Below are 22,802 nucleotides of genomic sequence, written 5' to 3'. Positions count from 1 at the left end.
GCGAGGTAGGTTGATTGGCTATGCTGAATTGTCCCTTAGTGTCAGGGGTATTTTCAGGGTAAATATGAGGGGTTACGGGAGTAGGGCCTGGGTGGGAGTGTGGTTGGTGCAGACTCGATAGGCCGAATGGCCTCCTTCTGCACAGTAGGGATTTTATTCTATCCTTTGATGCTCTGAATTAGTTACTTGTTTAGAAAGAAGATCTTCTTAATTCTCTCGGGCACTTCAGCGAGTTATTTTATCCCTGGTTCTATCAGTTGCTGGTGCTTTCCTCTTCAGTTAAGGAATGTGGGAACTTTTCCAAATTTGAACCTAAATTAATCCTCAAAATCGAAGGGACCTGGGTTCGATTTCAGCCTCGGGTCACTGTCTGTGTGGAGTCTGCACATTCTCCCCGTGTCTGCGTGGGTTTCCTCCCATGCTCCAGTTTCCTCCCACAGTCCAAAGGTGTGTGGGTTAGGTTGATTGGCCATGCTAAATTGCCTTTAGTGTCAGGGGGTTTAGCAGGGTAAATATGAGGGGTTACGGGAGTAGGGCCTGGGTGGGATTGTGGTCAGTGCAGACTCGATGGGCCAAAAGGCCTCCTTCTGCACAGTAGGGATTCTATTCTTTTCTTTGATGCTGTGAATTAGTTACTTGTTTATAAAGAGGATCCTCTTAATTCTCCCGCACACTTCAGTGAGTTATTTTATCCCTGGTTCTATCAGTTGCTGGCGCTTTCCTCTTCAGTAAAGGAATGTGGGAACTTTTCCAAATTCGAACCTAAATTAATCCTTGAAATCGAAGGGGCACATTCAGGAATTTCTGCAAAACACTCGATGCATTCAGTTAGAAGAGAGGAAATCCGTTTTCTGATGAGGCTTGTAAGGTATCTCAATTTGAAAATGATTACATCTGTTATTGAGATGAAATTATATTCTTCTGAATTGTCTTTTAAATCTCTTCATGGCCTGGCGATGAGATGGCCGTGTGGTATTATCGCTAGACTATTAATCCAGAAACTCAGCTAATGTTCTGGGGAACCAGGTTCGAATCCCGCCACGGCAGATGGTAGAATTTGAATTCAATAACAAAAAATTTGGAATTAAGAATCTACTGATGATTGTGAATCGATTGTCAGAAAAACCCATCTGGTTCACTAATGTCCTTTGGGGAAGGAAATCTGTCACCCTTACCCGGTCTGGCCTACATGTGACTCCAAAGCCACAGCAATGTGGTTGACTCTCAACTGCCCTCCAAGGGCAACTAGGGATGGGCAATAAATGTTGGCCAGGCAGTGATGACCATGTCCCACAAATGAATTAAAAAAACCACCACCCCACCCTTACAACCCCACACTGTCACTGGTCCAGTAATCCAGAGGCCCAGACTAATGTTCTGGAGACATGATTTCAAATCCTGCCATGGTAGCTGGTGGAATTTAAATTAAATGAATATTAAAAATCCAGAATTGAAAGCTAGTCTCAGTAATGGGGATCGTGAAATTACAATCGATTGTTGTAAAAACCTATCTGGTTCACTGAAGGAAATCTGCTGTCCTTACCCGGTCTGGCCTACATGTGACTCCAGACCCACAGCAAAGTGGTTGACTCTTAACTGCTCTCCTAAAATGTTTCACAAGCCAAGGGCAATTAGGAGTGGGCAACAAATGCTGACCTTGCCAATGACTCCCACACCCCGTGAAAAATGTTGCTGGGTTAAAAACCTGGAACTCCCTCCCTAACTGCACTGTGGATGCACCTACACCTGCAGCTCACTGCCGCCTCCTGAAGGGCAACTAGGCAGAGGCAATCCTAGTCCAAACAAACCGCCCCCTCACCCCCAAATTCCTGCCCCTCACACTTTGACCTTGTGCACTCCCCTACTCACCTCACCATTTGACAATCATGGTTTCAGAAACCCAGTTCCCATGCTCCAGATTTGGAATCCCTACATTGCAGAAGGAGGCCCATCGAGTCTGCACTGACCCTCTGAAAGGACATCTTACCCGGGCCAACCCACCCAGCCACCGCTCTATCCCAGTAACCCCATGCAAATAGCCTCCTTCTGTGATGTACATTCTATGATTCTATGAACTTTACAACTCCAGAACCGGAATGCAAGAATTAAAATGAACTTCTCCATACTGATGAACAATACTGCGGAGTGACTGAATGTGAGGGGAGGATGATAATTGTGGAAACGTACTTTAAAACCCAATATCAAATTGCCAAGTAGCTCAGTTAGGCAGAGCTGTTGGGGCGAGTTTGTGATTCTGGTGAGTGGAGGAAGATTGGGTCTGTTGGACAGCTCCTAATGTTGGTGTAATATTTGTGCTTTGGTATGTTGCTTGTAATTGGTGGCAAAGTTTCTGTTTATGTGGGTCAGTAAGACCATCTCCAGCAAGTCCAGTGGCAGGACTCTTTGCTTCATCAACATTGAGTGGGTAGGTAAGGATAAACCATCCCACAGGATCTGAGAAGCAAAAGTGTGTGCATACCATGAATGAATGAACAATACAAGCCTTTATGATGGATAAACATGTGCAGTGTGTGCATGCGGGGGCTGGGCATGTGGTTTTGGGCATTTTTATATCATGAAATATTGAGCAATTCACATCATCAGGGCGGTACAGTGGCACAATGGGTGGCACTGCTGCCTCACAGCGCCAGGGACCCGGATTGAATTCTAGCCTCGGGTCACTGTCTGTGCAGAGTCTGCACGTTCTCCCCGTGTCTGCGTGGGTTTCCTCCGGGCACTCCGGTTTCCTCCCACAGTGCAAAGATGTGCTGGTTAGGTTGAATGGCCATGCTAAATTGACCTTAATGCCAGGGGGGATTAGCAGGGTAAATGAGGGTTATGGGAATGAGGCCTGGGTGGGATTGTGGTCGGTCCAGACTCGATGGGCCAAATGGCCTCCTTCTGTACTATAGTGATTCGATGATTGATTAGCCATGGGAAATGTGTGGGGTTAAGGGGATAGAGCAGGGTAGTGGGCCTGGGTAGGATACTCCGTCAGAGAGTCAGGGCAGACTCGATGGGCTGAATGGTCTCCTTCTGCACCCTCGGGATTCTATGATTTCAACAGGATGATATTAGCCTTCACCAATCGGGCAGTAAGGTGGCAAAACAGATTCTCCACCTTTTGCACAGCTGAACATGTGAACAATGTTGGACAGGAAAAGATTCCCTGGTCCTTTTGGCCTATTCCCCACTTTGCAATTTCTTGCTCATCACCCATCGGAGGCCATGTCACCCATTTCCTGCGAGCAACGTCCCGATACCCAGGTCTTTCCAGCGTTCACTCCATCAACTCGCACAGGCTGCAGATCAGGCAGATTCCACATTGAGCAGCAGTAGATTCGCTCTTTCCAGAGGCTGGGGAGGAGGTTGGGGGGGGGGGGGGGGGGGGTGGGGTGAAAGAAACATCCCCCCCCCCCAATCCCCCACGACCATTTCCATCAGGAGGAGTTATTCCACAGCCAGCTAATAATACATTCAATGCCAATTATAAATACCTTTAGAAGGTCGCCATGTGCTATGATTATAAATCACAGAAACGTCAGCGAAACAAACTTTGCCTGAACGAGGAGATTTTTGCTTCACATATCTTTTTTACTTAACATTCCTTTTGTTCAAATATTTTGGAACTGGTCTCCAAATGGCAGATTCATCTTCTGAGGGACTGGATCATGTCGAAGTTTAAACTAAACAAAAGATTGGTTTGGCTTGCGGTGGTGGTGGGGGTGCGGGGGAGGTGGGGGGGGGGGGGGGTGGTGGGGGTGGGGGGGGGTGGAGGGAGGTGGTGGGGGGGGTGGGGTGGGGTGGGGTTGGGGGGTGGGGGAGGTGGGGTGGGGTGGGGGGGTGGGGGAGGTGGTGGTGGGGGTGGGGGGGGTGGTGGGGGTGGGGGGGTGGGGGGAGGTGGGGGGTGGGGGGTGGGGGAGGTGGTGGTGGGGGTGGGGGGGGGGGGGGTGGGGGTGGGGGGGGGAGTGGGGGGGTGGGGGAGGTGGGGTGGGGTGGGGGGGGTGGAACATATTAATCCTGCCACTAATCACCACTTTCAGCAACCTCGTTTTTGAGCTTAAATTTAAGCATTTTTTTTGCGTTTTATTGCATTGAATAAGCATCGCAGGAACAGGATTTGGATTCTGGAAGATTCTATCTGCACGGTGTACGTCGTGGCTGGCCATGCTATGCACTTGTGATGGTTCCCGAGTCAATGCAACGGCAGCAGTCGATTCTACCCCCTACACCCCCCTCCCCCCGGTCCCACCCCATGTCTGCCTCAGGAACCAATACGTCCAACGTTGCTCTGGATAGGTCTGTGGTAAGAACCAGCCCTACCAATGGAGTCCCACTTTAATAAGGATCTGCAGAGCGATGGACACACAGGGGACCTGTGCAATGATGTACGCCAGCGAGCGTGTGGGTGCCTTCAGAGAAAATAGGTAGGCAATACTATGGACCACTCGTGCCACGAAGAAGACCAGGAAGTGGATGTGGGCAATGAAGAGGTCGGGTTCCATCAGCGAATAGACAGCACCAAGGAACAGGAAGGGAAAGATGTTCTCCCTGGCATTGCGATGGGCTCTGTTGAGGGAATAATTAAATTCACTGGTTACTCATTCAGTGTAATTAAAAATATGGCTACATTGATCAATAAACCATCTTAAAGCACTTTCCTGATCCCTGAATGCTTCAAGTCTTCTAGGGCGGCACGGTAGCACAGTGGTTAGTGCTGCTGCCTCGCAGTGCCAGGGACCCGGGTTCAATTCCCGGCTTGGGTCACTGTCTGTGTGGAGTTTGCGAGTTCTCCTCGTGTCTGCGTGGGTTTCCTCCAGATGCTCCGGTTTCTTCCCACAGTTCAAAGATGTGCAGGTTAGGTGGATTGGCCATGCTAAATTGCCCCTTAGTGTCCCAAGATGTGTAGATTAGGTGAAATGTGCAAAATCCACACACAATCACTTGAGGTTGGAATTGAACCCGGGTCCCTGGCGCTATGAGGCAGCAGTGCTAACCACTGTACCAAGAATAACATCCATGACACAATTGATGTGCATGTGTCTTCAGCATAGGTAATGGTCATATTCAATAATGAATTCAGTAAAAAATCTGGATTTGAGAGTGGGATTCCCCGACCTTGCCCGCGGCTGGGATTCTCCGCCTCACCCGCACCTGGGATTTTCCAGTCCCGCTGCAGTGAGTGGAGATTTGGCTTAGCGCAAAATTCTCCGTTCTCATTCGCAGTAGTGGTGACATCAGAGAATTCTGGCCTAAGAGATGAATAATGACCTTTTATAATTGTTGCAAAAACCCATCTGGTTCACTAATGCTCTCTAAGGAAGGAAATCTGCTGTCTTTACCTGGTCTGACCTTCATGTGACTCCAGACCCACATAGTGGTTGACTCCCAGTTTTGCCCTCTGAAATGGTCTAGCAAAACACTCAGCTCAGGGGCAATTAGGGAAGGGCAATAAATGTTGGGCCAGCCAGTGACACCCATATCCTATAAATGAATTTAAAAAATGTCAAGTACACACTGTAATCAGTTAAGAAGCCACTAGATTAATGATTGCTGCAGTTTCCACTTCCCACTCTCAACAGTTCTCACCACAATTTCTGTTAGCAATGTTTTTCTTCGATTATCATAGAATACTACAGTGCAGAAGAAGGCCATTCGGCCCATTGAGTCTGCACCGACCACAATCCCACCCAGGCCCTATTCCCGTAACCTCACATATTTACTCTGCTGATCCCCTTGACACTAAGGGGCAATTTTATCACGGCCAATCAACCTAACCTGCTCATCTTTGCACTGTGGGAGGAAACCGGAGCACCCGGAGGAAACCCACGCAGACACGGGGAGAATGCGCAAACTCCACACAGGCAGTGACCAGAAGCCAGAATTGAATCTGGGTCCCAGGCGCTGTGAGGCAGCAGTACTAACCACTGTGCCACCGTGTCACCCTTTTCTTACTCCCTTTTCTACAACAAAAGCAAAATACTGCGGATTCTGGAAATTTGAAATAAAAAGCAAGGGGAGGTGATGGCCTAGTGGTATTATCACTAGACTATTAACCCAGAAACGCAGCTGATGTTCTGGGGACCCGGGTTCAAATCTCATCTCGGCAGATGGTGGAATCTGAATCCAATAAAAATAAAAAAATCTCTGGAATTAAGAATCTCCTGATGACTGTGAAACCATTGTCGGAAAACCCCATCTGGTTCACTGATGTCCTTTAGGGAAGGAAATCTGCTGTCCTTACCTGGTCTGGCCTACATGTGACTCCAGAGCCACATGTGGTTTGCTCTCAACTGCCCTTGGGCAAGTAGGGATGGGCAATAAATTCTGGCCCAGCCAGCGATGCCCATGTCCCACGAATGAATAAAAAGAACAGAAAATGGTGGGAGTACTGAGGGGATCTCAGAGCATCTGCGGAGAGAGATGACGCCCTCCTCAACCACCTCATACACCAACTCTACAGCAAACGCCACAGCCTGGAAACCAAGATAGAGTCTCCAAGTGGAGAGAGATGAGCCAGGGCTGATGTTTCATGCTGATGACCTTTAATTTGATGAAGAGTTATCAATCTGAAAAGTTAACGTTTTCTCTCTCCATCGCTACTTATCTGTCACGCCATCTGTGTTTATACACGAGTGCATACATTATCAAACTCTTTGAAGTGCTCGTTGTTACCTCATCAGTAATTATTGCAGCGTCATGGGAACACAGAATGTGAGACCCGAGAAGGAAGACATTCGGCCCAGCGTGTTCGTGCTGACTCTTTGCCTTGAACATTCTGCCTGTTCACGCCGGCGGGATCTTCTGATTCTGCTGACGCTATACCCCCACTGCGGCTTTCCCTGCAGCGTGGGGTGGAGCCAATGGGTAATTCTGTTGGCAGCGGCGGGACCAGAAGATCCCACCGCCAGCCAATGGGCGCGCCACCTCCCTCTGCCAATAAACACGCGTGGGGAGGCCAGTTAATCCCGCCCTTTGAAAGAGTTACCCAATTATTCCCAATCCCCTGATCTTTTCCGTAGCCCTCTAAGTGTTTCCCATTCAAATATTTAGCCTTTCTTCTTTCCAGAGTTACTTTTGAATCTACTTCCATCAGCCTTTCAGGCACTGCCCTCCCGATCATAACAAAACAGGTTGTAAATCAGACAAAAAATGTTTCCTTACCCATCGCTGAATCCTAAGGTTACAAGCATTTCTGTCAGCGGAAAGTATTTCCACTTAGGGTGGCACGGTGGCACGGTGGCACTGTGGTTGGCACTGCTGTCTCACGGCGCCAGGGACCCGGGTTCAATTCCCGACTTGGGTCACTGTGTGGAGTCTGCACGTTCTCCCCGTATCTGCGTGGGCTTCCTCTGGGTGCTCCGGTTTCCTCCCACAATCCGAAAGACATGCTGGTTAGGGTGCATTGGCCGTGCTAAATTCTCCCTCAGTGTTACCCGAACAGGCGCCGGAGTGTGGCGACTAGGGGATTTTCACAGTAACTTCATTGCCTACTTGTGACACTAATAAATAAACTAAAACTTATTCACACTCTAACAAAACCCTTTCAGATTTTGAATGCCTCTATCAAATCTCCTCTTAACCTTCTCTGCTCTGAGAACAATCCCAGTTTCTCCACATCATTGAAGTCCCTCATTCTGGACACCATTCTTGTCAATCTCATCCGCCAAAAAGGTTGAGATCTTTCTTGAAGTTTGGTGCCCAGAATTAAATCTATGTTTCGGCCTAACCAGCGTTTTATAGAAGTCCAGCATAACTTCCTTGCGCCTGTGCTCAGTGCCTATGTTAACAAAACCAAAGATCCCATATTCTCAATTTTTCCTGTCACACTGTCATGTCTGCACATTTTTCCCCAGGTCTGTTTCTATTCCTGCACCCCACCCCCTTTAGAATTGTACAATTTAATTCACCTTCCCTCTCCTTCATGTTCCATGAACCAAGTAGGGGTTGGCAAGCATGGACTTCCATGGGATTGGTCCATGAATATAGAAACATAGCAAATAGAAGCTGGAGTATTTATTTTTATTTATTTATTAGTGTCACAAGTAAGGCTTACATTAATACTGCAATGAAGTTACTGTGAAAATCCCCTAGTCGCCACACGCCAGCGCCTGTTCGGATACACTGAGGGAGAATTTAGCACGGCCAATGCACCTAACCAGCACATCTTTGGAGTGTGGTAGGAAACTGGAGCACCCGGAGGAAACCCACAGGGAGAATGTGCAAACTCCACACAGACAGTCACCCAAGCCAGGAATCAAACCCGGATCCCTGGCGCGGTGAGACAGTAGTGCTAACCACTGTGCCACCATGCCACCCATTCGAGTAGGTCATTGTAGCCAGTTTCGCCATTCATTTTGATCATGGCTGATCATCAAATTCAATATCCTGATCCCCCCTTCCCTCTATATCCCTTGATCCCTTTAGCCCCAAGACAAACCATTGCACTGTTTTACAACTGCCTCCTGCATTTAAGGCTGACCAGCAAATTCTCTTGCACATGTCTGCCCCACCATCAGGCACATTGGAAGGATATACAACCTGTTGGAGAACATTATGCACACACCTTCCCTGGCCATCAGAACCTGAAGTGGGACTTGAACCCGGGCGCTACGCACTGAACCACAAGAACTCATATCATCTTCTCATTCTTCTTACCGAAAGGAAGGCATTTTACAGATGCACCAAAGAAAGCATTCTTTCTGGTTGTACCACAGCTTGGTATGGCTCCTGCTCTGCCCACGACCGCAAGGAACTTCAAAAGGTCATGAATAAAGCCCAGTCCAGCATGCAAACCAGCCTCCCATCCATTGATTCTGTCTGCACTTTCCGCTGCCTCGGCAAAGCAGCCAGCATTATCAAGGGCCCCACGCACCCCGGACATTCTCTCTTCCACCTTCTTCCGTCGGGAAAAAGTTACAAAAGTCTGAGGACACTTTCCAACCGACTCAAGAACAGCTTCTTCCCTGCTGCCATCAGACTTTTGAATGGACCTACCTCACATTAAGTTGATCTTTCTCTACACCCTAGCTATGATTGTAACATGACATTCTGCATTCTCTCCTTTCCTTCTCTATGAACGGTATGCTTTGTCCGTATAGCGCACAAGAAAAAATACTTTTCACTGTATACTAATATATGTGACAATAATAAATCAAATCAATTGAGGCCAAAATGTTGCCTGATTTCCAGAAATAAATTAGAAATATCTCTAGGGGCTAAAGGGATCAAGGGATATGGGGGGAAAGGAGGTATCAGGATATTGAATTCGATGATCAGCCATGATCAAAATGAATGGCGGAGCAGGCTCGAAGGGCTGAATGGCCTACTCCTGCTTCTAGTTTCTATGGTTCTATGATATGGGCGTCGCTGGCTGGCCAGCATTTACTGCTCATCCCTAATTGCCTGAGGGATAACCCCATTGTCAACCACATTGCTGTGGTTCTGGAGTCACATGTAGGCCAGATCGGGTAAGGATGGTAAATCTCCTTCCCTAAAGGATATTAGTGAACCAGATGGGTTTTTCCAACAATCGACAATGGTTCCATGGTCATCAATAGATTCTTAAGCCCCAGATATTTTTTATTGAATTCAAATTCCACCATCTGCCGCGGTGGGATTCGAACTCAACTACTCCCACTCTCCACCCCCCCCTCCCCCCTCTTGTTCTCCGTAGCCTGCAGATGTTTGGGAGTGCACCAGCGAGAGAAATTCCTGGAGCTTGCAACAGCTTTCCTTGGCACACAGGCGCTTTCCCAGAACAAAAACAATTAGAATTCAAATCGCTTTCCTGACAGGAACAATGCTGATCCGAAGAAAAATGGATGGCAATCTTCGAGTTATCGGAGCTTTGCACTAAAACTGTATTATTTAGAAACAAGGAAAAGGATAATGTGTGGAAAGCAAATCCCAATGGTATAATTCCCATTCCGAGTTTCTTGAGACAGGATGTGATAATAAATAAATTGATGTAAACACAGCATATAAACTTGGAGATATTTTGTGGTTAGAATGGTGGATAGCATTGCTGCCTTACAGTGCCAGGGACCCGGATTCAATTTTGGCCTTAGGTGACTGTGCGGAGTTTGCACGTTCTCCCCGTGTCCGCGTGGGTTTCCTCTGGGTGCTCCGATTTCCTCCCACAGTCCAAAGATGTGTAGGTTAGGTGGATTGGCCATGGTAAATTGCTCCTTAGTGTCCAAAAATGTGCGGGTCAGGTGGATTGGCCATGCTAAATTCCCCCTTAGTGTCCAAGTATGTGCAGGCTAGGTGGATTGATCATGCTAAATTTCCTCTTAGTGTCCCAAGATGTGTAGATTAGATGTATGTGAGGTTATGGGGGTAGGGTGGGAGAGAGGGCCGGGGCAAGATGCACTGTCAGAGAGTTGGTGTGGGCTCAATGAGCTGAATGGCCTCTTTCTGCACTGTAGAGATTCTATGAACTGTACAACTGCCAATGTTCTGTGCAAAAAAAAAATGTGATCCCTGCAATTAATTAAAAAGTGAGGCATAGAACCTTGCACAACCTCGGGTGATCCCAAAGCCCCTTCCGGCTAACGAGGTGCTCTTTGTGTAATCATTGTTGTAATGTTGGAAAATCTCACACGTTAATGTCTGGTGTCAGTTGTGGCTGAGTTAGGAGAACTCTCACCTCTGAGTCAGGGGATTGTGGTTTTGAGACCCACCCTCAAGTCAAGAGCTAGAGGTCATAACCCACGACAGATGCTCCCAGTGCAGTACTGAGGGAAGTGCTGTTCTGTTGGAGGTGCTGTCTTTCCAATGAGATGTTAAACTTAGACCCTGTCTACCATCTCAAACCCATAGAAATGTTTCAAAAAGGAGGTCTCTCTGGTCACCTGACAAACATCATGAAACAAGCCTCAACTTTGTGAGAGCTTGCTGCGAGCAATTTGTGCAGAGTTTGCACATTCTCCCCATGTCTGCGTGGGTTTCCTCCGGGTGCTCCGGTTTCCTCCCACAGTCCAAAGATGTGCAGGTTAGGTGGATTGACCTTGCTAAATTGCCCCTCAGTGTCCAAAGATGTATAGGTTAGGGGAATTAGCAGTGTAAACATCTACGGTTACAGGGATAGAGCCTGGATAAGATGCTCTGTCACAGACTCGATGGGCTGAATGGTCTGCACTTTCGAGATTCTGTGATTCAAAGAAATCAGGAATTCTCCAGGTAAATGTGACACCAATCTGGATCAGGTATTTAAACACCTGAGAGGGAACCCCAAATTACATGATGGGTTTCCTCCCACGGTCTAAAGATGTGCGGGTTAGGTGGATTGGCCATGCTAAATTGCCCCTTAGTGTCCAAAGATGTGTAAATTGGATGGATTGGCCATGCTAAATTGTCCCTTAGTGTCCCAAGATGTGTAGGTTAGATGGATTAGCCATGGTAAATGTGTGGGGTTATGGGGATAAGGCAGGGAGAGGACCCAAGTAAGGCCCTCTGTCTGGAAGTCGGTGCAGACCCGATGGGCTGAATGGCCTCTTCTGCACTGTAGGGATTCTGTGAATTTGTCAACCATGTTTATTACATGTCAATAGTGATTGAACTTCCAAAGTATTTGATTTGCTGTTAATATATTTTGGGATGTTGTGAGACGGTGAAAGGTGCTTTGGATTTGCAAATCTTCCTTGTATTTTCCTCTTTCGATGTACACCAGATTGCAAACCGGGAGGGGAAGATGAAACTCGAAACTTTACAAATGACCATTCACCAAGTGTTTTCTATTATGTGGATATGACTGCAGGGAACACTTTTCCTGTTTTTCTTGTGCATCTACATGTGTTCGTCATTAACTCTGGTTAAAAGTGCCAGGAATTTCATTGCACATTATCCCAAGGCATTTCCTTTGTCTTTACGAGGAGAGAGAGAGAGATTTCCTCAAACACTGAGGGAGCGTGAGTCAGATATTTCCTTATTAAATTAGATATCGTATTTATTGAAACACTGGGGTTTATTTCTAGACAGATAGAATTGAAAAGCAGAGAAGTTAGACCACAACTGAAGTACCTTTATCGTGAATGGATCTAGTCTTTAATTTAAAAAAGAGATATAAAGGCACTGACTAAGGTGCAAAAACTTTACAAGCAATCGCTTCGGCACAGAATAAGGCCATTCAGCCCATCGTGTTTACACCAGCTCTCCAAAGGAGCATCATGACTGAGTGCCATTCCCCTGCCTTTTCCCCGTACCCCATGCACATTGTTTCTATTGAAATAATCATCCAATGCCCTCTTGAATGCCTCAATTGAACCTGCCTCCACCACACTTCCAGGCAGTGCATTCTAGACACCAACCACTCGCCGTGTGCAAAAGTTTTTCCTCAATCACATTTGCTTCTTTTGCAAATCACTTTAAAATCTGTGTGTCCCTCTCGTTATAGAATCATAGAATCCCTGCGGTGCAGAAGGAGGCCATTTGGCCCACCGAGTCTGCACCGACCACAATCCCACCCAGGCCATATACCCTTAACCCCACCTATTTGCCCTACTAATCCCCCTGACACAAAGGGACAATTTAGCATGGCCAATCAACCTGAGCTGTACATCTTTGGAGTGTGGGAGGAAACCAGAGCACCCGGAGGAAACTCACGCAGACACGGGGAGAACGTGTAAACTCCACCCAAGGCCGGAATCGAACCCAGGTCCCTGGTGCTATGATGCAGTAGTTCTAACCACTGTGCTCCTTGATCTCTTCCGTTCTTGATCCCTTTACCAGCGGGAACAGTCTCTCCCTATCTACTGTGTCCAGCCCCCTCATGATTTTGAACATCTCCATCAAATCTCCTCTTAGTCCTGTTCCCTCGAAGGAGATCAGTCCCAACCTCTCCAATCTATCCTCACCACTGACGTTTCTCATCCCTGGAACCATTCTTGTAAACCTCTTCTGCACTCTCTCCAATGGAAGAAGGTGGAAGAGAGAACGTCTGGGATCTGATCCACAGGGATCAGTGCTGGGACCTCTGTTGTCTGTAATTTATATAAATGATCTGGAGGAAAATGTGGGTGGTCTGATTAGTAAGTTTGCAGATGACACGAAGATTGGTGGAGTTGCTGATAGTGCCGGGGATTGTCAGAGGATACAACAGGATATAGATAGATTGGGGTCCTTAATTATGCTGGCTGCTTTTCTGAGGCAGCGGGAAGTGTAGACAGAGTCAATGGATGGGAGGCTGGTTTGTGTGATGGACTGGGCTTCGTTCACAACACTTTGTAGTTCCTTGCGGTCTTGGGCAGAGCAGGAGCCAGACCAAGCTGTGATACAACCAGAAAGGATGCTTTCTATGGCGCATCTGTAAAAGTTGGTGAGAGTCGTAGCTGACATGCCAAATTTCCTTAGTCTTCTGAGAAAGTAGAGGCGTTGGTGGACTTTTTTAACTGTAGTGTCCCATATTCTCCCCGTGTCTGTGTGGGTTTCCTCCGAGTGCTCCAGTTTCCTCCCACAGTCCAAAGGTGTGCAGGTTAGGTGGATTGGCCGAGCTAAATTGCCCCTTAGTGCCCAAAGATGTATAGGTTAGGGGAATTAGTGGTGTAAATATCTGGGGTTACAGGGATAGGGCCTGGATAAGATGCTCTGTCACAGACTCGATGGGCTGAATGGTCTGCACTGTAGGGATTCTATGATTCAAAGAAATCAGGAATTCTCCAGGTGGATAAATATGACACTTATCTGGATCAAGTATTTAAACATCAGCGAGGGAACTCCAAATTCCATGATGGATTTAACTCGCAAATAATTTCTAAGTAGTTAACGCCTCCACTCAAAGGCAAAGAGGATGTTTTTAGATGGTAATCGGACATTCTCACATTTGTAATGCGCATCCTGTGTGGAAAAGTGTCTGCGAGCTTCAAATTATTGGCACAGCGTTTGCTGGGATGAGAACATAGCTTCAACGTGATTGCTGTTACTGGTGTATAAAAAGGCAGCTCATGGTGGTGAACAGGCAGTTGTGTCACGCATTTACAGATTACTGCTGGATGGGTCTCATCACTCCACCTTATGGGAATGAGAGTTCACCTTCAGCCTCCGCATGAGCTTCCAAAGGACTGGAATGTTGTTCCCTTGTTTAAGAAAGGAAGCAGGGATAATCTAGGAATTTATAGGCCGATGAACCTGATGTCAGTGGTGGGGAAGCTTTTGGAGAAGATACTGAGGGACAGGATATATGCACATCTGGAAGAAAATAGACCAGTTAGTGACAGACAGCATGGTTTTGTACAGGGTAGGTCATGTCTCGCCAACTTGATTGAGTTTTTTGAAGAGATGACAACGATAATTGATGAGGGAAGGACTGTGGGATGTAGTTTATATGGATTTCAGTAAGGCATTTGACAAGATCCCACATGGCAGGCTGGTACAAACACTAAAATCACATGGGATTCGGGGTGGACTTGCTAGATGGATTCAGAACTGGCTTGGTCATAGAACACAGTGAGGAGTCTAACAACACCAGGTTAAAGTCCAACAGGTTTATTTGTGTGGTGAACCATCGTTGGTTCCCACTGGATAGTACTGAGCCAGGGTCTGGCCAGTACTACAAGTATGTATATATGTTGCTGTTGGGGTTAGGGATGGGTTGTTCTACTTGTTGCTGTTGGGGTTAGGGTTGGGCTGTTACACCTTGTATTATAGTTATTGTGGTACATCCCAGTCGGGCTCCGTCTCCTGGGAGAGGTATAAAGGTCTCTGCTCTGTCTGGGACCCCTCAGTCTGGGATCGTGTATATAATTAGTAGCTTCGTTGTTACAGCAAATAAAAGCCTTTATTTCTTGAGCATCTCAAGCCTCGTGTGTGATAACGCGCATCAATTTGGTAGCAAACGCCACTAGCTTTCGGAGCGCTGCTCCTTTGTCAGATGGAGTGGATATCTGCTCTCAAACAGGTCACAGAGACACAAAATCAAGTTACAGAATACTGGTTATAATGCGAATCTCTACAGCCAACCAACTCTACAGTTGGATGTAGAGATTCGCATTCTAATCAGTATTCTGTAACTTGATTTTGTGTCTCTGTGCCCTGTTTGAGAGCAGATTTCCACTCCATCTGACGAAGGAGCAGCACTCTGAAAGCTAGTGGCGTTTGCTACCAAATAAACCTGTTGGACTTTAACCTGGTATTGTTAGACTCCTTACTGTGTTTACCCCAGTCCAACACCGGCACTTCCACATCTTGCTCATTGAAGACAGAGAGTAGTGGTGGGTGTTTTTTGGAATGGAGATCTGTAGCTAGTGGTGTTCCACAGGGATCAGTGCTGGGACCTCTGTTGTCTGTAATTTATATAAATGATCTGGAGGAAAATGTGGGTGGTCTGATTAGTAAGTTTGCGAATGACTTGAAGATTGGTGGAGTTGCTGATAGTGCCGGGGATTGTCAGCGGATACAACAGGATATACATAGATTGGAGACTTGGGCACAGAAATGGCAGATGGAGTTTAATCTGGGCTAATGCGAGGTGATGCATTTTGGAGGATCAAATTTAGGTGTGATTATACTGCAAATAGCAGAACCCTTCAGAACGTTAACATACAGAGGAATCTGGGCGTTCAAGTTCACAGTTCCCTAAAAGTGGCAACACAGGTGGCCAAGATGATTAAGAAAACATATGGCAGGTTTGCCTTCATTGGCTGGGGCATTGAGTAGAAGAGTTGGCAAATCATGTTTCAGCTATATAAAACCTTGGTTAGGCTGCATTTGGAGTATTGCGTGCAGTTCTGGTCACCACACTACCAGAAGGATGTGGGAACTTTGGAGAGAGCGCAAAGAAGGTTCACCAGGATGTTGCCTGGTCTCGAGGGTGTTGGCTATGAGGAGAGGTTGAATAAACTAGGATTGTTTTCACTGGGAAGACGGAGACTGAGGGGAGACCTGATAGAGGTCTACAAAATTATGAGAGGCATAGACAGGATGGATAGTCAGAGGCTTTTTCCCCAGGGTGGAAGTGTCAATTACAAGGGGGCACAGATTCAAAGTGAGAGGGGGAAAGTTTAAGGGAGATGTGTGGGGGAAGCTTTTCACGCAGAGAGTGGTGGGTGCCTGGAATGCGCTGCCAGAGGAGGTGGTGGAAGCAGGCACATTAGCAACATTTAAGAGGCATCTGGATGGGTATATGAATAGGGAAGGAACAGAATCATAGAATCCCTGCAGTAGAGAAGGAGGCCATTCGGCCCATTGAGTCTGTACCGACCACAATCCCATCCAGGCCCTATTCCCGCAACCCCATGCATTTACCCTGCTAATTCCCCTGACACTAGGGTCAATTTAGCATGGCCAATCAATCTAATCCGCACATCTTTGGACTGTGGGAGGCAACTGGAGCACCCGGAGGAAACCCACGCAGACACAGGGAGAATGTGCAAACTCCACAATAGAGGGATACAGACCCAGTAAGGGCAGAAGGTTTTTTTTTGTTTAGTTATGGCATTATGGTCAGTATGGGCTTGGAGGGCCGAAGGGCCTGTTCCTGCTCTGTACTATTCTTTGCTCTTTATTGCCACATTTGCACCATTAAGGTTATATAAAATCATTGCTGAAAGTTATGGCTGATACATAAAGACCTAAAGACCCTTTTAATGTCGAGACTTATGATCTGTAACACCACTCAATTTCTCCAGCTCATAAATGGAACAATTGTACCAGCCTTGTCTCACTCCCCCAGCTTGTAAATAGTCTTTTTTTTTCTTTCTCTCTTTTTTACTCTTTGAGTTCAATCTTTGTTTCCTTCTCTCTGATTATGATTACGGGTGGCACGGTAGCACAGTGGTTAGTACTGTTGCCTCACAAGGCCAGGGATCCAGGTTCGATTCCCAGCTTGGGTCACTGTCTGTGTGGAGTCTGCATGTTCTCCCCGTGTCTGCGTGGGTTTCCTCCGGGTGCTCCAGTTTCCTCCCACAGTCTGAAAGACGTGCTGGTTAGGGTGCATTGACCCGAACAGGTGCCGTAATGTGGCGACTAGGGGAATTTCACAGTAACTTCATTGCAGTGTTAATGTAAGCCTTACTTGTGACACTAATAAATAAACTTTCCGAAAATCACATTATGATCTAATGTTTTAAGTTTCCTTTGTGATTTGATTTTGGTTTGGGCTGTTCCCCCTCCTTTTGGGGAGCTGCCTCTTATAATTTGTCCTTAAGTTAATTTGAGTTTGTTTATTTGGTTCGTGTTGAAAGAACTACCTGATGAGTCTAATTGATGGTTAAATCAGGGAGCCTCATGCTCCCGATTTAAAGCAGGTGTGTCAGACTCCCAGTCTGCATTCAGCAGGGAGCAACTGAAGAGCTGGCTGTGTACAGATGTAAATAAAGTAACTCAGTGATGGGACATTTTGTCTCCGTGGAGTTATTACAATTGGCCATGCTAAAATGCCGAACAGGCGCCAGAGAGTGGCGACGAAAGGATTTTCACAGTAACTTCATTGCAGTGTTAATGTAAGCCTACTAATAGGCTTACATTAACTAATAAATAAACTTAAAAAATGACTCCTATGTTTGCCTACTCAACAATGCTGACTAAAGTTGAAAATTAATTGATTGACGATCTGACTCATCCACAAGTTGCGAATGACAGATGTGCAAGAGCTTACTCAGCTGTGGCGTAGTTGGCAATTCTCTCACTTCTGAATCAGAATGGTATCATGTAAGTTCAAGTCCCACCCCAGCAACTTGAGAGCAACTATTTACGCCAACACTCCCAGAGCAGTAGTAGAGGAGTGCTGCATAGTTAGAGCTTCTGTCTTCCAGATGAGGCATTCAGCCAAGAGCTGGCCTCCTCTCTCAGGTGGATGTAAAACACCCTGTGGCACTCTTTCAAAGAAGGGCGGCACGGTGGCACAGTGGTTAGCACTGCTGCCTCACAGCGCCAGCGACCCGGGTTCAATTCCGGCCTCGGGTCACTGTCTGTGTGGAGTTTGCACGTTCTCCCCGTGGGTTTCTCCGGGTGCTCTGGTTTCCTCCCACACTCCAAAGTTGTGCGGATTAGGTTGATTGGCCATGCTAAAATTGACCCTAGCGTCAGGGGGATTAGCAGGGTAAATATGTGAGGTTATGGGAATAGGGCCCGGGTGGGATTGTGGTCGGTGCAGACTCGATGGGCCGAACGGCCTCCTTCTGCACTGTAGGGATTCTATGAAGAGCAAGGAAGTCATCCCCAGAGTCCTGACCAATATTTACCTCTCAATCACAAAAACAGGAAACAGGGACGTCTTCCTAAAACTACACAAGGCACTGGTTAGGCCACACCTAAAACAATTTTGATTCCTTTATCTAAAGAAAGATATACTGGCATCGGAGGCAGTCCAGAACAGGTTCACTAGGTTGATCCCGGGTATGGAGGGATCTTCTTATGAGGGGTTGTGTAGGTTGAGCTTGTACTCATTGGAGTTTAGAAGAATGAGAAGTGACCTTATTGAGATATATTGGGCACAATCTTACCTGCCATTCACAACACGTTCCCACTGCAGCGGGGTCGGAGAAGTTAGCGGCCAGCCGAATCTCCGTTCACTGCAGCGGAATGGGAAAATCCCGTCGGCGTGAATGGTGATAAGATTCCGGCCACAGAATTCTCAGGGGGCTTGACGGGGTAGATGCTGAGACATAGTTTCCCCTTGTGGGAGATTCTAGGACCAGAGGGCATCATCTCAGAGTAAGGGGGTCACGCATTTAAGACAGAGGGGGAATTTCTTCTCTCAGAGGGGAGTGAATCTGTGGAATTCTTTACTGCAGAGAGCTATGGAGGCTGGGTTGTTGAGATAGACAGGTTTCTAATCAGTAAGGGAATCGAGGGTTATGGGGATAAGGTGGGAAAGTGGAGTTGAAGATTATCACATCAGATCAGTCACGATCTCAATGAATGGCGGAGCAGACCCGATGGGCTGAATGGCCTAGTTCTGCTCCTACGTCTTTTGGTCGAACAGTTTATTTAGAACATAGAACATAGAACATAGAACATTACAGCGCAGAACAGGCCCTTCGGCCCACGATGTAGCACCGACCAGTTAAAAAAAAAACTGTGACCCTCCAACCTAAACCAATTTCTTTTCGTCCATGAACCTATCTACGGATCTCTTAAACGCCCCCAAACTAGGCGCATTTACTACTGATGCTGGCAGGGCATTCCAATCCCTCACCACCCTGGAAATGATCACATTGTTGCTTGTGGCAGTGTGCAAATTGGCAATCACCTGTCCTGCATTACAACAATGACTTCACCAACCAGCTGGAAAGTGCTTTAGGACTTCCTGAGGTTGTTAAAGGCACTGTATAAATATACATTTCCCTTTTACAGAAATCAATGAGGAATTTACATAAGTTCGCATGTTCTCCCCATGTCTGTTTCTCCTCCGGGTGCTCCAGTTTCCTCCCACACTCCAAAGATGTGCAGGTTAGGGGGATTGGCCATGCTAAATTGTCCCTTAGTGTCCAAAGAATTGCAGGATAGGGGGATTGGCCATCCTAAATTGTCCCTTAATATCCAAAGATGTGCAAGCTGGGGGGGATTAGCTATGGCAAATGGACAGGGTTACGAGGAGATGGAAGGTGGGTGGACCTGGGTGAGATGCTCATTTGGAGAGTCAGTGCAGACTCGATGGGCTGAATGGTCTCCTTCTGCACTGTAGGGATTCTATGTGTAAGTTTGCAGGTGCAACGTATGCGGCACTCGGTCAGTGGTGTTTGCAGTGGGTGATGGAGGAATTTCAAAAATGTAAAGTATAGACAGAAGGGAAAGAAGTTACATTTATATATTTTTATATATATATATATAAAATTTACCAGGATGCTGCCTGGTTTGGAGGGTAGGTCTTATGAGGAAAGGTTGAGGGAGCTAGAGCTGTCCTCTCTGGAGCGGAGGAGGTTGAGGGGAGACTTAATAGAGGTTTATAAAATGATGAAGGGGATAGATAGAGTGAACGTTCAAAGACTATTTCCTCGGGTGGATGGAGCTATTACAAGGGGGCATAACTATAGGGTTCATGGTGGGAGATATAGGAAGGATGTCCGAGGTAGGTTCTTTACACAGAGAGTGGTTGGGGTGTGGAATGGACTGCCTGCAGTGATAGTGGAGTCAGACACTTTAGGAACATTTGAGCGGTTATTGGATAGGCACATGGAGCGCACCAGGGTGATAGGGAGTGGGATAGCTTGATCTTGGTTTCAGATAAAGCTCGGCACAACATCGTGGGCCAAAGGGCCTGTTCTGTGCTGTACTGTTCTATGTTCTATATAGTGCCAATCCACCATCTCAAGCAACTGCCAAAATGCTTTGCAGCTAATGAATTACATTTTGAAGTGTGGTCGCTGTTGTAATGTAGGAAATGCAGCAGTCAATGTGTGCACAGCAAGAGTCCATAGAGAGCAATGAGTTAATGACCAGATAACCTACATTAGTGATTTTGGCTGAGAGATAAATATTGACCAGGGGAACACCCCTGTTAGGCTTTGGAATAATGCCATGGGATCTTCCTGAGAAGGCAAGGTGGGACCTCAGTTTAATAGATCACTAAAAAAAAACAGCACTCACAGTGCAACGTACTGCACTGAAATGACAGCCTATATTTTGCGTTGTGTAGTGGGACTTGAACCCATCGGCCGGAATTTTACCGGCACGCCCGCCCCGATCCCGGAGCGGGTGAGGCTCGGAGAACGGCATTCTCCGTTGGCCTCGGGTGGGATCGTACAAACCTCGGGCGGACGTTCCGGTAAAATTCCCGCCCGATATCATCTTTTAAGCCAGACATCGATGAGCAATGGATGATACCAAAGCAATCATCCAATGTCCAAGTCTTAGTTTGCGCTTAATTTATGAAGGTTGTTAAACATTTTCTGAGAGTTTTTATGACTACAAGTAGGTTTTTAAAGTAACTGCCAAGCCCTAGAGTTATCACACTGCAATGTTAAATTTAACAAAGTACTGAGATGTGGATAAATGTTCCTGTTTCTCCACGGCCAGGATTCCACAACAGAATTGCCATCTGGCTTTCTTCAGTGAGTTAAGGAGTTTTCGAAGGAAAAGATATTGGGATCGCAGCTGCAGGAGGAATGAGCTACACGGTCGTTTAGCAAATTCGTCATCCATTAAAAAAAACACTTGATTCAACAGATAAATCAAGTGCGTTTGCCCAACAAAAACACTGGCTCCGAATTTTTCTTGGAGCTCACCCTCTCCAACTGCGTCAGAGGCTTTTGTCATTGCATCAGTTTTACTCCAGAAGTTATGCTTGTTTTAATCACTGCTGCGCTTTACAAATACATCTGATTCAGAATAAATCACTTTGCAGCGTTTGATTTTGCTTATGGTCTAATCCCGCTGACCTCCTGCGTTTCAGGACTGAGACACACGCAATAGGTTTTACCATCTATGGAACTGAGCAGGATGAGGGCAGCAAGAGACTTAGCCAACAAATATTTGACAGAACAATTTGGTATGTGGCAAAGTCTCATTCTTAAAGGGATCCAGAGGAATAGGATTGGAAAGCAAGGATATCATGTTAAACAGAAAGATAATCTTGGCGAGACCACATTTGGATTATTTTGGGCAGTGTTTCCTCCATATTGCAAGATGGATATAGAGTCATAGAGGTTTACAGCATGGAAACAAGCCCTTCGGCCCAACTTGTCCATGCCGCCCAGTTTTTACCACTAAGCTAATGCCAATTGCCCGCATTTGGCCCATATCCCTCTATACCCAGCTTACTCATGTAACTGTCTAAATGCTTTTTAAAAGACAAAATTGTACCTGCCTCTACTACTACCTCTGGAAGCTCGTTCCAGACAATCACCACCTTCTGTGTGAAACAATTACCCCTCTGGACCCTTTTGCATCTCTCCCCTCTCACCTTAAACCTATGCCCTCTAAATCCAGTACATCCGCCGGTTCCCCTTTATCTACAGCAGATGTTACTTCTTCAAAGAACTCCGATAAATTGGTTAAACCATGTTGACTCTGCCTAATTATCTTATATTTTCCCCAAGTTCCCTGCTTTAACATCTTTAATATTATCTCCCAATATTCCTTTGGGTAAAGATGTTGACTATCTAAAGGTACCTGGGAACATATATACATATGAATTAGGAGCAGGAGTAGGCCACACTTCGAGCCTGCTCCCCCATTCAGTAAGATCCTAGCTAACCTGATTGTAACCTCATCTCCACATTGCTCCCTGATAACCTTTCACCCCCTTGCTTATTAAGAATATATTTAGCTCTTCCTTAAAAAGATTCAGTGACCGTGCTTCCACTGAGGAAGAGCGTTCCAAAGACTCAAGACTCGCAGAGAAAAAAATTATCCCCGTCTCTGCCTTAATTGGGTAACTCCTTCTTTTCAAATAGGGATCCCATTTCTACATTCTCCCACAAGAGGAAACATCCTCTCCACATCCACCCTGTCAATACCCCTCAGAATCTTAAATATTTCAATCAAGTCGGCTCTTACTCTTCTAAACTCCAGCGGATACAAGCTTAATATGCCCAACATTTCCTCATAAGACAACCCTTGCATTTTGGTCTGGTAAATCTTCTCTGAACTGCTTCCAATTCATTTCCATCCTTTCTTAAATAAGGAGACCAATACTGTACACAGCGCTCCAGATGTGGTATCACCAATGCCCCTGTATAACTGAAGCATGACCTCCCTACTTCTGTATATAATTCCCCTCACAATAAACAATAATATTCTTATTGCTTTCCTAGTCACTTGCTGCACCTGCATATTAACCTTTTGTGATTCATGCACTAGGCCACCCAGATTCCTCTGCATCTCAGATTTAGATGAGATTCTTTTTAATTCTTCGCACCAAA

At 46.4% G+C, this 22,802-nt stretch overlaps 1 protein-coding gene across 1 annotated transcript in view; it reads right to left on the bottom strand.

Annotated features, from left to right (window-relative positions):
* Positions 1-3,976: 3,976 nt before the first annotated feature.
* Positions 3,977-22,802, bottom strand: part of ptges (prostaglandin E synthase) — a 29,446-nt gene continuing 10,620 nt past the window's right edge. Inside the window, exon 3 of the mRNA XM_078226268.1 lies at positions 3,977-4,569. Within this exon, the coding sequence (XP_078082394.1) occupies positions 4,320-4,569 (250 nt within the window). The 3' untranslated portion in view covers positions 3,977-4,319. The remainder of the gene's footprint in view (positions 4,570-22,802) is intronic.

The sequence above is a fragment of the Mustelus asterias genome, chromosome 13 (assembly GCF_964213995.1).
Source record: "Mustelus asterias chromosome 13, sMusAst1.hap1.1, whole genome shotgun sequence".
In the NCBI taxonomy this organism is placed as follows: domain Eukaryota; kingdom Metazoa; phylum Chordata; class Chondrichthyes; order Carcharhiniformes; family Triakidae; genus Mustelus; species Mustelus asterias.
The sequence above is the reverse complement of the archived record's forward strand: the minus strand, read 5'-3'. Positions and strand labels throughout refer to the sequence as shown.